Source organism: Vanellus vanellus (genome assembly GCF_965231255.1).
Source record: "Vanellus vanellus genome assembly, contig: HAP1_SCAFFOLD_185, whole genome shotgun sequence".
Lineage (NCBI taxonomy): Eukaryota > Metazoa > Chordata > Aves > Charadriiformes > Charadriidae > Vanellus > Vanellus vanellus.
In genome coordinates, this window is record NW_028126895.1 from 155,972 (window position 1) to 172,419 (window position 16,448).

A 16,448-nucleotide genomic window follows, 5' to 3' on the forward strand; every position below is an offset into this window, starting at 1 on the left:
TCAGACTGGTCAGGCTGGGTTCATGCCTCTGGAGAAGTGGAGTGGATGTCGACACTCCTGGGCAAACAGGACTATCACAGGTAAAATGCCAAAGCACAGGAGGTTGCTGATAGGAATTCAAAATCACTTTTGAAGAGACATGGGCTGCTTATCACTGCTGAAAGACAAGTGATTGAAGAAGTTTCTTCAGTGCGTCATTGAGCTCCTGGTTCCTCATGCCGTAGATGAGGGGGTTCACTGCTGGAGGCACCATGGAATAGAGGAATGCCACCACTAGGTCCAGGGATGGGGAAGAGATGGACGGGGGCTTCAGGTAGGCAAATGTGGCAGTGCTGATAAACATGGAGACCACAGCCAGGTGAGGGAGGCAAGTGGCAAAGGCTTTGTGCCGTCCCTGCTCTGAGGGCATCCTCAGCACAGCCCTGAAGATTTGCATGTAGGACACCACAATGAAAACAAAACAGACTGAAGATAATGAAAAACCAAACACAAGCAGCCCAGCGTTCCGGAGGTTGGAATGTGAGCAGGAGAGCTTGAGGATGTGGGGGATTTCACAGAAGAACTGTGCCACAGCGTTGCCCTGGCAGAGGGGAAGTGAAAATGTATTGGCCGTGTGCAGGAGAGAATTGAGGAACCCACCGCCCCAGGCAGCTGCTGCCATGCGGACACAAGCTCTGCTGCCCAGGAGGGTCCCGTAGTGCAGGGGTTGACAGATGGCAACATAGCGGTCATAAGCCATGATGGTGAGAAGGCAATACTCCCCTACAATCAAGAAGACAAAGAAAAAGAACTGGACAACACATCCCCAGTAGGAGATGGCCCTGGTGTTCCAGAGGGAATTGGCCATGGCTTTGGGGAGAGTGGTGGAGATGCAGCCCAGGTCAAGAACAGAGAGGTTGAGGAGGAAGAAGTACATGGGGGTGTGGAGGTGGTGGTCGCAGGTGATGGCGGTGATGATGAGGCCGTTTCCCAGGAGGGCAGCCAGGTAGATGCCCAGGAAGAGCCAGAAGGTCAAGAGCTGCAGCTCCCGTGTGTCTGCGAATGCCAGGAGGATGAAGTGGGTGATGGAGCTGCCGTTGGACATTTGCTGCCTCTGGGCATGTGGTCCTGTCCTTAGAGGAAGGGGCAATGAAGAGTTAGGGGAGATTTTTTTGATGAAAATCAAAGCCTTTTTCCTTAGACCCTTGATGGCTACACACAAACCCCATTCCTTTTCCAGGTGACCTTCCTTCTTCACTGGTCCTGCAGCTCTGGTTGGTGCTGGTTGAGTGTGCTGTGAGGAGCAGGGCCTCTGCCTGTTGGCTGCTGAGGAGTCAGCCCTGCCCTGCAGCAGTGGGTGTGTGGGCATGGTGGGGGCAGGAGCCAGTCCTGGCTCTTGACTTAGAGGAACCTACTTCTAACGCAGAAGGGATTTCAGTGTCTGCACTCCCAGTGCTAAGGAACCAGGATGGTAGAATGGATGTTGCAAGGTTTGGGTATTTTACTGCTTCCCTCATCCCGCATGGGGAGTGTTATTGGACGGCAGAAAGCCCCAGCATTTTTGCTGTGCTCAGGGAGAACAGAGTGAGTCCTGTGAGGCAGGAGGATTGCCTCTGGCTCAGTGCAGGGTGAGAGGAGCGTGTTGCCTCTCCATCTTCTTCCCAGAGCCTTGGGCTTCCACCTTTCTCACATGGAGGTTGATCACACTCCCACCTTACCCTGGAAGTCAACCAGACACTGGTGAGAGCAGAGGGATTCCCTGCAGACCGCTAAATGTCTCACCCTTTCTCAAGGTCTCAGCCCCCCACTTCTCGCCAAGGACACACATGGATCATCTCACCAACCCAACAGCATTTCCTCCATCGTAACATCTCAGTGCTTCTATCTGGGGCTTTCAGATAAAACAGAAGTGCTCTGAGGACAGGTTTGCATCCTGGGGGAAGGTCACAGCTTGGAAGGACACCTCAGGGAGGAAGCCTGTTGTCCTTATGATGATATTTCATTAAGTAAGAGCCGGCTCATATCCCAGCCCTACAGACTGCGTTGACCACATCTCCACGTGTGCCAGGAAATCTGGGACACTTGTTCCCATGGACACAGCTGAGTGAAAGGACACTCAAGATCAGTGTGTGTCCACAACAGAAACTCCACCTCCCCAGAGAGCCTGACAACCAGAACAAGATAACAATAGCAATAGCACAAACCTGTAGAGGAAGAAGGAAAAGTAGAGGAAGAAGGAAAATCACAGTGAGCTCAGACAGGCCATGGGAGAGGCAGCCGGGCACTCAGGAGACCCTTACCCTTACCCAGCCGGGCACGTCACCTCCCGGACACCAGCACTGCCCGGCAGTCGCTCTCAGCCCCTGTGCTCTGCAGAGGGCAGCGGGCACATGGCTGGAGAGCTGCACCGCACTCTGCTGGAGCTCTGGCTGCAGAGGAGGTGGTTCATGCCTTGGACCCCACAGCTCTGAGGGCAGAGGCTTTGCTGGGTGGGAGAGGAGGCAAGGGGGCTTGCTCAGAGGAAGGGGTCTGCACTGGAGGGGATCACATGGAGATTTCTGAATTCTCTCTCCCACAACCTTTCTGGTTTTAGTTTCGTCTCATTCCCTGATCATATCCCCGTTGCCTGGAGATTTTCCTCCTGAAAGGTGTTTCCCTGTCCCATGCCTTTTCCCTGTGAGTGGTCACAAATCCCACCCCAAACTCTGTGCGCTCACCTGGGCTGGACAGAAACCTGCCTGTTTGCATGTTCCTCTTGGCAGGTGGAAAAGGGCAGGTCAGGACAACCCTGACAGGTCCAGCAGAGGGGATGTTGGTGCTGTCGTTAGGCAGAGGAGTGGCTGAAGGCACCTTAGGAGGCTTGTGGCAGATCTACTGACCTCTCAGAGTTGAATTTCAGGAGTCTCAGTGACTTGTTAAAACTTGAAAGCTCCTTTTCCAGGTACACTTTTCTCTTCCTCCATCCCCTTCCCAGAATAGGAAACTGAAAAGACAGAGTCAGGAAAGCTCCTTATCTTCATAGTGATTCCTGCTTTGATCTTCTTTTTGAGACAAACCCTTGGAAATATCCTGGGGGTGATTTGCATCTTTGAGCAGCCCTGACCTGTGAGCAGCAACCCTCAAAAGCAGGAGGACCCTACCCTGCTGGGGGATGCTCCTTCCACCCACAGCTTCTCCCCACAGCGCCGTGGGGAGCTCCCCAGGAAGGTGGAGAGCTGACACTTGCAGGCGGCAGAGTCCCTGCGCCGGCACACAGCCCCTGGGGTGCAGGGACCCTGCTGGCAAGGACAGCCCTGGGATACCACACAAGCACATCCACCTTTACACTCCTGCAGACATTAGGAGAAGGCAGTCATCGTGTTCTTGTCCCTCTGATGGTGCAGTGAAATGTCCCTGACCTGCAGCACATCCTCCTCTACAACAGAGAAACTGTCCGAGTTGTCCTTACTGATGCCACAAGCTGCGGGATGTGCCAGTTTTAGGAGATCCTTGCAGGAACTGGAGCTGCATTGCCCTGCAGCCAGAGATGTACTGTGTCAAAGTCTGTGAAGATTTCTCCCTCAGTGAGCTCTCAGCGTCCTCCTGCTCCCAGTTGCCTTTAAGTTCCCTCTGCCTCGCTCCTCTCCTCTCGCTGCCTGCAGGCAGCGCCCCCAGCCCTGCTCCTGGGCAGAGCTGTCTCTCTGCAGCGCTGCCCACTTGCCAGGAGCTCCCTCCGGCCCAGCAGCCCGGCCCAGCTCAGCAGCAGAGGATCAGCCCACGGTGGCACTCTCTCTGTCCCCTCTGGGCTCCCTGGAGGTGTCCCTGGGGCTCCAGGGGAACCTGATGGGAAACAGCCTGAAGGAGTCCCTGATGTCACCACCCTCAGCTGGGCAGAAGTACTTCTTTCCTGCACTGTCATTTCTCCTATTAGGAAAGGAGTTTTGCATTTGAGAATCACCTTTCCTGGTCCCATCATTTGACGGGACACCCAGTCTGTTACTGGGAGGGATCTCCTTTACCTCTGCTGAGGAAAGGGATGCACATGAGTCAATAGGCGCATCTCATTTGTCCGTTTGTAGTCCTGGGGCCAGAAGGGGGCTCAGCTCCCTCCCACGCACAGCACAAACCCACAGGAGGTGGGATTCCTCTTGCCTCAGGTCTTCAGGTGTGCACAAAATCGACAGCTACACGTGAGCTCCTTGCCTCAGCTCCCTTGCCGGTTAATGGAGGTGGAGGGCAGGGTTGGGCTGTTCAGACACAACGCCTGGTGACATTTAAGGTGTCGGGGGTGGACGAAGATATGTGCAGGCAACTGCAAGCCCTACTGGAGCAGTTCATAGCGACAGGGCAACTTCTCTTAAAGGCTGCTGGGAATTTCCTTTGGCCAGCTGGAAGGAGAGCTGATGCCCAAATTATGGCCATTGAACATGTCCCCACTCATTATTTTCAGGGCAGCTTTTAGAGTTATTCGTTTGAACAACTGGAGTCATGTGCCACAGGGAGAGCTCTGGCTCTCTGTCTCTCTCTCCATCAGTTGTGTTCACCAGGTCTCCACTCAGTAGACTGGTAGTTGCTTCATGCTCATCTCCACCTTGCCTGTCAAAACTAAATGCTCAATTTGATTTTTAAATGGAGGCACACAGAGCTACTTGAGATGCCAACTCTGGCAGGGACAGCACAGAACCAAGAGGAGAGCAATTCCCATTCAGGGTGGGTGTGTGACAGACACCCCAGAAGGCATTGCCAGGAATGAGATTTGGAGCCTGCGTGCCATTGACTGATACCTTCAGTCAGAGGCATCCTTGTCAGACGCCATCAGTGAGGCAAGGCCTGTCCCTTCTCTACCCAATAGCTGAGGGCATTGCATGGACACAAAGCACATCACACCGGGGTCTTTGCTCACACCAATGATGACAGAGCCGAGGAATAGACAAATCATTTTCATGGTGTGCCTGGAGGCGTCTTGTTTTCAAAGAAAGTATCCTCCAAGCACGGGAATGGTTCATGCCAAAACTCAATTGAAACTGAAAGGCGACTCAAAGGCAACAAGATGAGCTGTTTCTACTTCAGGAACAGCTAAAGAAGAATCAGAAATATTGTGGGACAACAGTTCAATTTAGTAAGAGTAGGTGCAGGTAGATCGAGATATTTGACATCCTCTTTGCCTCAGTTACCGCCAGCAAGGTCTCCCAGGCCTTTGTGCTTGGAGGCAGGTCTCTGGAGGAGAACAACCAGCGGTAGATGAGGATCAGGCCAGGGGTTGCTTGAGCAAACTGCACCCTTACCAGTCCATGGGACCGGAGGGTTTGCATCCAAAGGTTCTGAGAGAGTGTGAGCCTTACAAGAAACCAACCCTGCTCGATGTACAATGGTTCTTCTGGTCAGGAGGGCTTAGGCTTTCCTGTGAGGAGTCTGTGCTCCACCCTTGTGCCACAGCTGAGCTGCTGCAGCCAAAACGTGCCCAGCCAGGAGGAGGTGGATGGCAGGCAGGAGGAGCTGGAGCCCTGCGGCTTGTCATACCACTGTGACGGGTTCTGACTCAACGAGATGTGGTGGGACAGCTTGCTCACATGGGGCTCTGCAGGGGAGGAATACAGGCCCTGCTGGAGAGACTGGCAGAGAGGATGAGTACAGGGGATGTCCCCTGTGTTGAGGGGATGCCCTCTGTGATCCCCTCCCGTGGAGGAGGACAACCACCAGTGGCTGGGGATCACCTCAGGGGTTACTTGAGCAAACTCAACCACCATTACAGAAATGGAGCTGGGTCATTTGACCAGATCCCTGACCACAAGTATTGATACGCCATGACCCCAGAGATTCCACTTTTCGGTCCAGAAGAGTGTGATGCCCCTTGAGGTGTCCTGGAATATCTCCTGCCCCATGTAGTGTTTTCGGCTGTGATGAGAATCAAAACACCACCTCTGAGTGGAATAATTTCACCTTCAATGCTGATATGAAGCGCAGATGGAGGGACTTCAGCCCTTCCAGGCGCTCTGATGAAGGGATAGGTCTGCAGAGATCCAAAATGAATATAATGGTGGTGTACTGGGTTCCACCACAAAAATTTGGCCTGCTTTGTGCTTTCCACCAGTTGGGGATCTGTCCCTTGACATTGCTTGGTAAAACAATAAACTCCTCTCACATTTGAAATATGGAGGAAAGAGAGACCGCCAAAATAAATTAGGGGCAACATCCGTGCAGAGGTCTTACCATGAAATGATAAGAATGAGTTTGCAATGAGAGAAAAAGGCTGTTCTAAAAACTTTGTGCCTGAATCTAAATGCTCTTAAGTTACAGCTGTCTTATGAAGTAAGAATGAAGGACAAGAATAAAATGAATGATATTTAATTTGTCGTCATCAAGATGGAAAAGAAATTTTAGTGCACAGAACTGTTACAGCACTGAGTGGAAAGGGAAACACGTCTGCTGAGACCCGACCCGGCAGCTCACTCACTCTCCTCTCCTGAGGGATGGGGAGAGAACTGGAAGGGTAAAGTGAGGACTATCAAGATATAACAAAGCTATGTAGGGGGAAAATGAGAAGGGCCAAAGCTCAATCAGAACTCAGTTTGGCCACTGCAGTTAAAGACAATAAGAAGAGATTCTTTCAGTATATCAATAGAAAAAGGAAGACTAGGGAAAATGTAGGCCCACTGGTGAATGAGACAGGAGCCCTAGCAGTGGAAGACACAGAGAAGGCAGAGTTACTGAATGCCTTCTTTTCTTCGGTCTTCACTGCTAAAGCTGTCCCTCACGAATCCCATACTCTGAAGGCAAAGGGGAAGGTCTGGAGAGAGGAAGATTTTCCCTCAGTTGAGGAGGACCCTGTCAGAGACCACTTGGCCAAGCTGGACATTCACAAGTCCATGGGCCCTGATGGCATGCATCCGCGAGTGCTGAGAGAGCTGGCAGATGTTATTGCTAGACCACTCTCCATCGTCTTTGAATGGTCATGGAGAACAGGAGAGGTGCCTGAGGACTGGAGGAAGGCTGACATCACTCCGATCTTCAAAAAAGGCAAGAAGGAGGACCCAGGGAACTACAGACCTGTTAGTCTCACCTCTGTCCCTGGGAAGGTAATGGAGCGACTCATTCTGGATGTCATCTCCAAACACGTTGAGGAACAGGAAGTTATTGGAAGTGGTCAACATGGATTTACCAAGGGTAAATCATGCTTGACCAATCTGATAGCTTTCTATGATGTTATAAATGGTTGGCTGGATGAGGGGAAAGTCGTGGATGTCATCTACCTTGACTTTAGCAAGGCTTTTGACACTGTCTCCCATGACATCCTCATTAGGAAGCTGAGGAAGTATGGGCTAGATGAGGTGACAGTGAGGTGGATTGAGAGTTGGCTGCGGGACAGGACTCAGAGGGTTGTGATCAGCGGCACAGAGTCTAGTTGGAGGCCTGTAACCAGTGGTGTCCCCCAGGGGTCAATACTCGGTCCAATTTTGTTTAATATATTCATTAATGACCTGGATGAGGGGACAGAGTGTATCCTCAGCAAGTTTGCTGATGATACCAAACTGGGTGGGGTGGCTGACACCCCAGAGGGCCGTGCTGCCATCCAGCGTGACCTGGACAGGCTGGAGAGCTGGGCAGAGAAGAACCTAATGAGGTTCAACAAAAGCAAGTGCAAGGTCCTGCACCTGGGGAGGAAGAATGCTGGGCACCAGTATAGGTTAGGGGCGGACCTGCTGGGAAGTAGCTCTGAGGAGAAGGATCTGGGGGTTGTGGTAGACAGTAAATTATCCATGGCCCAGCAATGTGCCCTTGTTGCCAAAAAGGCCAATGGAATCCTGGGCTGCATAGGGAAGAGTGTGGCCAATAGGTCAAGGGAGGTCATTCTCCCCCTCTACTCTGCACTGGTGAGGCCACAACTGGAATACTGTGTCCAGTTTTGGGCTCCCCAGTTCAAGAGGGACAGGGAACTGCTGGAGCGGGTCCAGCGAAGGGCAACTAAGATGATTAAGGGCTTGGAGCATCTCCCTTATGAGGAAAGGCTGAGAGCGCTGGGACTCTTTAGCCTGGAGAAGAGAAGGCTGAGGGGAGACCTTATTATGGCATACAAGTATCTAAAGGGTGGGTTGAAGGAGGATGGAGCCAGGCTCTTTTCAATGGTTCCAAGTAACAAGACGAGGGGTAAAGGGTACAAGTTAGTACACAGGATGTTCCATTCAAATACACAGAAACACTTCTTTACGGTGAGGGTGACAGAGCACTGGCACAGGCTGCCCAGGGAGGTGGTGGAGTCCCCTTCTCTGGAGATTTTCAAGACCCGCCTGGATGCAGTCCTGAGTAATGTGCTCTGGGCAATCCTGCTTTAGCAGGGGAGTTGGACTAGATGATCTCTAGAGGTCCCTTCCAACTCTGAAAATTCTGTGATTCTGTGATTCTGTGAAAGTGAGAAAAACATGCAACAAGATGAGAACACTTGAACGGGTAAAGCAAACACCGTGCCCGCAAGAACAGGAAAGTAGGGAATTCATTCACTGCTTCCCATCGACGGGCAGATATGGTGCCATCTCCAGGAAAGTGGGGCTTCATCATGTGTAATGGTGACTTGGCAAGACAAATCCCATCTCTCTGAAGGTTATCCCTTTCCTCCTTCTTGGCCCAGCTTTTATTGCTGAGCACGATGCCCTGTGGTACGGAAAATCCCTTTGGTCAGTTGGGCTCAGCTGTCCCAGCTGTGTCTCCTCCCACCTTCTTGTGCACCCCCACCCTACTCACTGGTGGGGTGGGGTGAGGAGCAAAAAAGGCCTCGGGGCAGTGCAAGCACTGCTCAGCAATGACTAAAACATCGAGGGATTATCAACACGCAAGTTACTAGGAAGATAATTAACTCTTTCTCATAAGAACTCGCTTGTAGAAAGGCAGCCTCATTAGAGGTAACTTGTCCTGAGCGTGTGATTGCGGACTGTGTGTTATTGTTTAGGAAAACTGATTATGCTTTACTTTTCTTTTCTTACAAACAGGAAAAGTTCTCCTGCGCCTGGGTGCAGCCAGGGCTCTGAGGAGCGCAGGTGGGAGATGGGGCAATGGAGCTGTGACATCCAGCTGCAGACTTCAGTGGAGAAGTCTGATGCAAGGACCAGGGGTGTCAGTCCCAGGTGGCCAATGTCAGAAATGGGGAGGGTGGGGAGGTGAGGAGCAAAGCTGTCCTACAGTGTCAGACCTCCAGGGACTGCTTCTCCTCCCTGTCCAGACCCCCTGAAGGGACACCCTGTATCCAGAACAATCAGAGAATGCTTCTATCCTAATCATAAGTGATAATCAGGAGTATAGTATAGTATATCCTTTAAAATGAAAAAGACATTTTTCTTAGGTGCACTTTGAAATCTCCTCCTTAACTACACTCTGAAACCTCTCTAATTGGCTGTACAAGTCTTGAAGATTTGAAGAAAAGTACAAGAACGATGAACACCTTGTTAGGGCTTACTGTCTTTTAATGAGCCCCACGGTGTATTTGGTGCTGAGTCCATGAGCCTCAGGCACTGAGAGAAGATTGAACAAAGTGCTCCAGAAGTCCAAGTCAGAAGCAAAGTACCTTGAAGCCTTGATTGGCCCCACTGAGGGTCGTTACTGCCAAAGCCTCCCCATGGGCTCGTTAGAGGAGATAACTGGAGGCTGTGGCTGCAGGTAGGCAAAGGCACTGGGCAGGTGGCTGTAATGCTGAGGAACCCCTTGGCTTGGTTGATGCAGCAGAAAGGCCAACCCCTGACCCCCAGGCCCTGGGAAGGCAGGTCCTGCCCCTCACTGGTGGCTCAGGGCTCTTCCTGGGGGCCGTGGGGTGTGAGGGTGAGCGAGGCTGAGTGTAGGAAAATTCTGTGACACCTCCTGCCCTCCCAAAAAGGGGCAAGGACAAAACAAAATCCAGAGTCCCAAAAGAATCACAGAATCATTGAGAATTGCAAAAGACCTTTAGGATCATAGAGCCCAACTGTAAACCTAACACTGCCGAGTCCACCACTAAACCATGTCCCTATGTGCCACGTCTACACATCCGTTAAATACCTCCAGGGATGGTGATTCAACCACTTCTCTGGGCCGCCTGTTCCAGTGCTCGAAAGCCCTTTAGCTGAAGAAATTTTTCCTAATACGCAATGTAAATCTCCCCTGGAGAAACTTGAGGCCATTTCCCTCAAGTCCTATCTCTCATTACTTGGGAGAAGAGACCAACCCCCACCTCGCTACAACGTCCTTTCAGGGAACTGTAGCGAGCGAGAAAGTCTCCCCTCAGCCTCCTCTTCTCCAGTCTGAACAACCCCAGTTCCCTCAGCCGCTCCCCACAAGACTTGTCCTCCAGACCCCTCACCAGCTTCGTTGCCTTTCTCTGGACACGCTCCAACACCTCAATGTCCTTCTTGTCATGAGGGGCCCAAAACTGAACACAGTACTCGAGGTGGGGCCTCACCAGTGCAGAGTACAGGGGGACGATCACTTTCCTAGTCCTGCTCACCACACTCTTACTGGTACAAGCCCGGATGCTGTGGGCCTTCATGGCCACCTGGGCACACTGCCAGCTCATATTCAGCCACCAACACCCCCAGGTCCTTTTCTGCTGGGCATCTTTCCAGCCACTCTGCCCCAAGCATGTAGCGCTGCGTGAGGTTGTTGTGACCCAAGGGCAGGACCCGGCTCTTGGCCTTGTTAAACCCCACACCATTTGCCTCGGCCCATGGATCCAGCTTGTGCAGATCCCTCTGCAGAGCCTTCTGACACTCAGGCAGATCAACACTCCCACCTTAATTGGTGTCATCTGCAAACTTACTGAGGGGGCACTCCACCCCCTTGTCTAGATCGTTGATAAAGTTGATAAAATGTTATGAAAAAAGCATTTTCTCATCTCCTTTGGGTAATTAAAAGCCCTTGAAACATGGTGGAACCCGACTAGATACATCCCTCTGGGCAGAACGCTATGCGTTCACCAAGTTCCTTCAAGCCCAACTACTCATCTCAGTTATTACCCATCTACTTATCCACCCAATCAGACCATAATGTCCTAACTGGACACAAGAATACTGTGGGGAATGAGGCTGATAGCATAGTGTTCGGCGCAGAGTCTAGTTGGAGGCCTGTAGTAGCAGTGCTCCCCAGGGGTCAGTACTGGCCAGTCTTGTTCAACATGTTAATCAACGTCCTGGATGAGGGCACAGAGTGTACCCTCAGCAAGTTTGCTGACATCTGTTGGAAGGGTAACACAGCAGGGCATAGGCAGTCCAGGAGGTTCTTGGATTGTATTGCCAATGTCTTTCTCCCAGTGGTAGGGGAGCCAACGAGGAGAGGAGCTCTGCTGGACCTTGTCCTTACCAACAAGGAGGGGCTGGTAGGCAGTGTCAAGCTCAAGGGCAGCCTGGGCTGCCATGACCATGAAATGGTCGAGTTTGAGATCCTCAAGGCAGCGAGGAAGGTGCGCAGCAAGCTGACCACCCTGGGCTTTAGCAGAGCTGACTGTGGCTCCTTGATGCAACTGCTCAGTATAGTGCCATGGGATGAAGCGCTGGAGGGAAGAAGGGCCCAAGTAAGCCAGTTAATATTCAAGGCTCACCTCCTCCAAGCTCAGGAGTCATGCATCCCTACAAAGAAGAAGGCAGGCAGAAAAGCCAGGACTCCTACATGGATGAACAAGTTGCTCCTGGACATGCTCACAAGTGAAAAGGAGGCCTATAGGGGGTGGAAACAGGGGCGGGAAGCCTGGGAGGAATACAGAGAAATTGTTCAAGCAGCCCCGGATCAGGTTAGGCAAGCTAAAGCCCAGATTGAACTAAATCTGTCCAGGGGCATCAAGACAAACAAAAAATCCTTCTTTAAGTATGTCGGTGAGAAAATAAAGACTAGGGAAGATGTGGGCCCTCTCCGGAAGGAAATGCAAGAACTGGTCACCCGGGACAGAGACAAAGCTGAGGTCCTCAATGACTTTCTTGCCTCAGTCTTCACTGGCAAAGACTGCAGCCGCACTGCCCATGATGCAGAGGGCAAAGGCAAGGAGTGGGAAAATGAAGAACCACCCACTGTAGGTGAAGATCATGTATAAACCACCTGAGGAACCTGAAGGTGCACAAGTCCATGGGACCTGATGAGACACATCCGCGGGTCCTGAGGGAACTGGCAGATGAAGTTGCTAAGCCACTGTCCCTCATATTTGAGAAGTCGTGGCAGTCTGGTGAGCTTCCTGCTGACTGGCCAAGGGGAAACATAAGCCCTGTTTTCAAAAAGGGAAATAAGGAAGACCTGGGGGACGACAGGCCAGTCAGTCTCACCCCTGTGCCTGGCCCGATCATGGAGCGGATCCTCCTGGAAACTCTGCTGAGGCACATAGAAAATAAGGAGGTGATAGGTAGCATCCAGCATGGCTTCACCAAGGGCAAGTCATGTATGACAAAATTTGATGCCCTTCTATGAACGAGTTACATAGTCTATGTTACATGTCTATGTCCTTTGCCATGCCAGCCTTTCCTACCAGGGTAGTGTTTTCAAATCCTATGAAAAAGAACACTTGCATCTTCTCCAGGTCCTTAAAAACATGATAAACAGGGCAGGTGGCAGGACAAACCCTTGCAGGAGGTTTCAAGCTAGATGCCTCAAGGCAGAGTACCACGCATTGACCACAGACCTCTGAGCCCAATCAGCCGTCTGGTTAGTTACCCATCTACTTATCTACCCATGCAAGCCATGACATCCTAATTCGGGCACAAGCATACTGTGGGGGAAGATGCTGAAAACTTTGCTAACTTCCAACTTAAAAGACCAGCACTGCTCTCCCTGCGCTGAGCAATCGTTTTCTTCCATCACAGGAAGCAGAGAACGGTGGGACACAAGCTGCCCTGGGTAAATCCAGGGTTTCAGACACCCACAAATGGGTTCTGAGCGGACACACTCTGGGGCACATCCTTGAGTTCCTCTGCTTATCCGTGGGCCATTTTTCTAAAAGAGCATGCACTATTTGGATGCTGCCAGTCATCAGGGAGTTCCCTCCCTCAACCTCCATGGCCTTTCAATGGTTACGGAGTGTCATTGGACATGCTGGGACATTGGCTTACCCTGTCATCTCCCTCAGCTGCCACCCCTCCTGTCCCATAGACTGGTAAGGATTGTCTTAGTTAAGGTGACTTGGGAACAATCCACTGCTGGTGGCGTTCCTCCAGATTCCTGCCCTGAGTCTCAGAGCTCTGGGAGATCTTGCTGGGGCAGAATGAGGCAAAGAGGATGTAGAGAATCTCCGATATAGCTCCACCTGCTCTATGAAACTCAGCAGTGGCCACACAGTGGCTTTGTTTCTCCTTGAACACTTCCTGAAGGAGTAAGCACTCATTCTGGTGCCCTTGAATTGCCTTTCAGGGTTAGATTGAAGTGCGATGTGGACTATAGCAGAGCTTGGAGGAGGCTGTCCTTGAAGACCAGCTGGACTGAGCTCTGCCACCATGTCACAGCTCTGTCTGCCACAGGAACGGCTCCAGCTCGTCCTGTCTGTGCCCCTGGCTGAGATCATTGCTGCACCTTTGGGCTGAAGCCCCCCAGCTGTGGCACCAGGCAAGCGGTGACTTGCCATAAGGAATCCTGGTACTAACAGTCCAACACCCTGTGTGTGCTACTGATGGGACAAGAAGAGGGGGTACTCATGGCCAGCTCTTCTTCTGCTGGGAGAAATACCACTGCTGGAAGTAGGTGTCTCTGCACAGCTGAGGGAGGGAACATCAGAGATTGCATCATTTTTTTTCACAGGCGGTTCCCCTGGAGCCCCAGGGACACCTCCAGGGAGCCCAGAGGGGACAGAGAGAGTGCCACCGTGGGCTGGTCCTCTGCTGCTGAGCTTGGCCGGGCTGCTGGGCCGGAGGGAGCTCCTGACAAGCAGGCAGTGCTGCAGAGAGACAGCTCTGCCCAGGAGCAGGGCTGGGGACACTGCCTGCAGGCAGAGAGGGGAGACCTGCGAGGCAGAGTGAGCTTAAAGGCAGTTGGGAGTGGGGGGTGGTGAGAGCTCACTGGGGCAGAAATCTTCACCAGCCTCTGTGTGGTAAGTCTCAGGGTGCCGGGCAATGCAGCTCCAGTTCCTGGAGGGATCTCCTCAAGCTGGTCCATCTGAGAGCTGCTGGGCTCTGTCAGGAGGACTGCACCCCGGGGCTGTGTGCCGGGGCAGGGACTTTGCCAGGGTCAGCTCTGCCCCTGCCTGGGGAGTTCCCACGGAGCTTCTGTGGGGAGAAGCAGTGGGTGGAAGGAGTGACTGCCAGCAAGGCAGATGCCTTCTGTTTCTGAGATGGACCTGTGTGGGTCAGGGCTGCTCCCGGATCCCCATCACTCCCAGGACATTTGCACAGAGTCCTTTTGAAGAAGGACATCGAGGCACCTTTCCCCTGAAAGAGAACAAGTCTGTGCTGTGGGATTTCTCCTCTCGGGTGCTGGGTGGGCAGTGGGAGGTGGGAGTGGATTTCTCCTTTGTGGAGAAGGCACAGAGACCCCCGTTCTCGATAGCACTTCCCTGAACCCCTCCTGAGCCCCCGCACACCCAGAGATGCCCCCGGGCAGCGCTGTGCTGCCAGGAGGGGTCTGCAGGGCAGAGCTGAGCACACAGCGGGTGGGATGGGCTCTGGGGCACTGGCAGGGAGGAGACCCGGGGGGCAGAGAAGCAGCTCCAGGCAGGGGCAGCTCCTGGCAGCCCAGACACAGGCAGTGACAGAGAGGGAGCTGCTGCGAGACATGGCCAGGCAGGGGGGATCCCGGCACCTCCTGCCATCCCCTCACCTTCAGACAACTTCTCCGCAGCAAGCCTCTGCTCTCCTCTCCCGCCCACCCCACAGCCACAGGGTCCATGGCCCGAGATGCCTTCTCGGCAGCTGCACCTCCAGTCCAGGAGAAGTGTTTTTGTCCTACAAATGATGCACAACACAAAAACAAGTACCCTGCAGTGTCTCTGTCTGGAGACACTGTCACTGAGGAGAAGGCTTCACTGCACGCCTGTCTGACTGCCTCTCCTCACTTCCTTTTTTCAGAGCACAGACGCATTTCTCCTCGTGTCCCCACCCGTCTGTTGAACTCTGCATCTCAGGAACTGGGGAGGGGGTGCGGGTCAGCTTCTCTTCTGCCTCTGACTCTGGGAGTCCTGCCCCAGACGTGTCCTCATGGAAAGTAGGTGTCGAAGTAGTATTTTACCTGATAAGGGAGTGTGTACTTGAGTTTGTGGGGTTGGAAATGAGCTGGGTCATTCCTCATTCAGCTGTGGGAGGGGGATTTCTGTGAGGAATGGCATTGGGATTTCCTCAGAGAAGTCTCTCCCAGTTTGTCACTGCCTTTTCCTCCTTGGACAGGTCCCCCTGCCCAGAAGCAGCAAATGTCCAATGGCAGTTCCATCACACAGTTCCTCCTCATGGAGTTTGCAGAAACACGAGAGCTGCAGCTCTTGACCTTCGGGCTCTTCCTGGGCATCTACCTGGCTGCCCTCCTGGGAAACGGCCTCATCATCACTGCCATCGCCTGCGACCACCGCCTCCACACCCCCATGTACTTCTTCCTCTTCAACCTCTCTGTTCTTGACCTGGGATCCATCTCCACCACTCTCCCCAAACCCATGGCCATTTCCCTCTGGAACACCAGGGCCATCTCCTACGGAGGGTGTGCTGTCCAGCTCTTTTTCTTTCTCTTTTTTATTTCAGCTGAGTATTTTCTCCTCACCGTCATGGCCTATGACCACTACATTGCCATCTGCCGACCCCTGCACTACGGGACCCTCCTGGGCAGCAGAGCTTGTGTCCACATGGCAGCAGCTGCCTGGGGCAGTGGGTTTCTCAATTCTCTCCTGCACACGGCCAATACATTTTCACTTCCCCTCTGCCAGGGCAATGCCCTGCACCAATTCTTCTGTGAAATCCCCCACATCCTCAAGCTCTCCTGCTCACACTCCTACCTCAGGGAAGTTGGGCTTCTTGTGGTTAGTGCCTGTTTAGTCTTTGGGTGTTTTCTTTTCATTGTGGTGTCCTATGTGCAGATCCTGAGGGTGGTGCTGAGGATCCCCTCACAGCAGGGACGGCACAAAGCCTTTTCCACGTGCCTCCCTCACCTGGCCGTGGTCTCCCTATTTATCATCACTGGAGTGTTTGCCCACCTGAAGCCTCCCTCCATCTCCTCCCCATCTCTGGACCTGGTGGTGTCATTTCTGTACTCGGTGGTGCCTCCAGCAGTGAACCCCCTCATCTACAGCATGAGGAACCAGGAGCTCAAGGATGCCCTATGGAAACTGACCCAATGGACGCTGTTTCACCGACAATAACCTGCCACCCCTTCTCTGCACATTGCCCAGGGCTTATCTTAGATCATGAGCCTAATTTTCCTCTTGTCATAACCCTGCTTATTCATATTTTTCTGGGTTTATACTACTTGTTCTAAGGCTTCATCCTACTGGGTCTGACCCTTGCACAACACTGAGTCAGATGTGGCCGGTCAGGTAACAGCTCTTAAATGAAACGGGATGTCTCAGGTAGAATAGCGAGAAAAGG

At 52.6% G+C, this 16,448-nt stretch overlaps 1 protein-coding gene across 1 annotated transcript; it reads left to right on the forward strand.

Annotated features, from left to right (window-relative positions):
• Positions 1-15,286: 15,286 nt before the first annotated feature.
• On the forward strand, positions 15,287-16,222 carry LOC309685670 (olfactory receptor 14I1-like; the record flags this gene model as incomplete). Its single annotated transcript, XM_082501400.1, has 1 exon — positions 15,287-16,222. The coding sequence occupies one exon, from the start codon at positions 15,287-15,289 to the stop codon at positions 16,220-16,222; it is 936 nt and encodes a 311-aa protein (XP_082357526.1).
• Between the last annotated feature and the right edge of the window lie 226 nt (positions 16,223-16,448).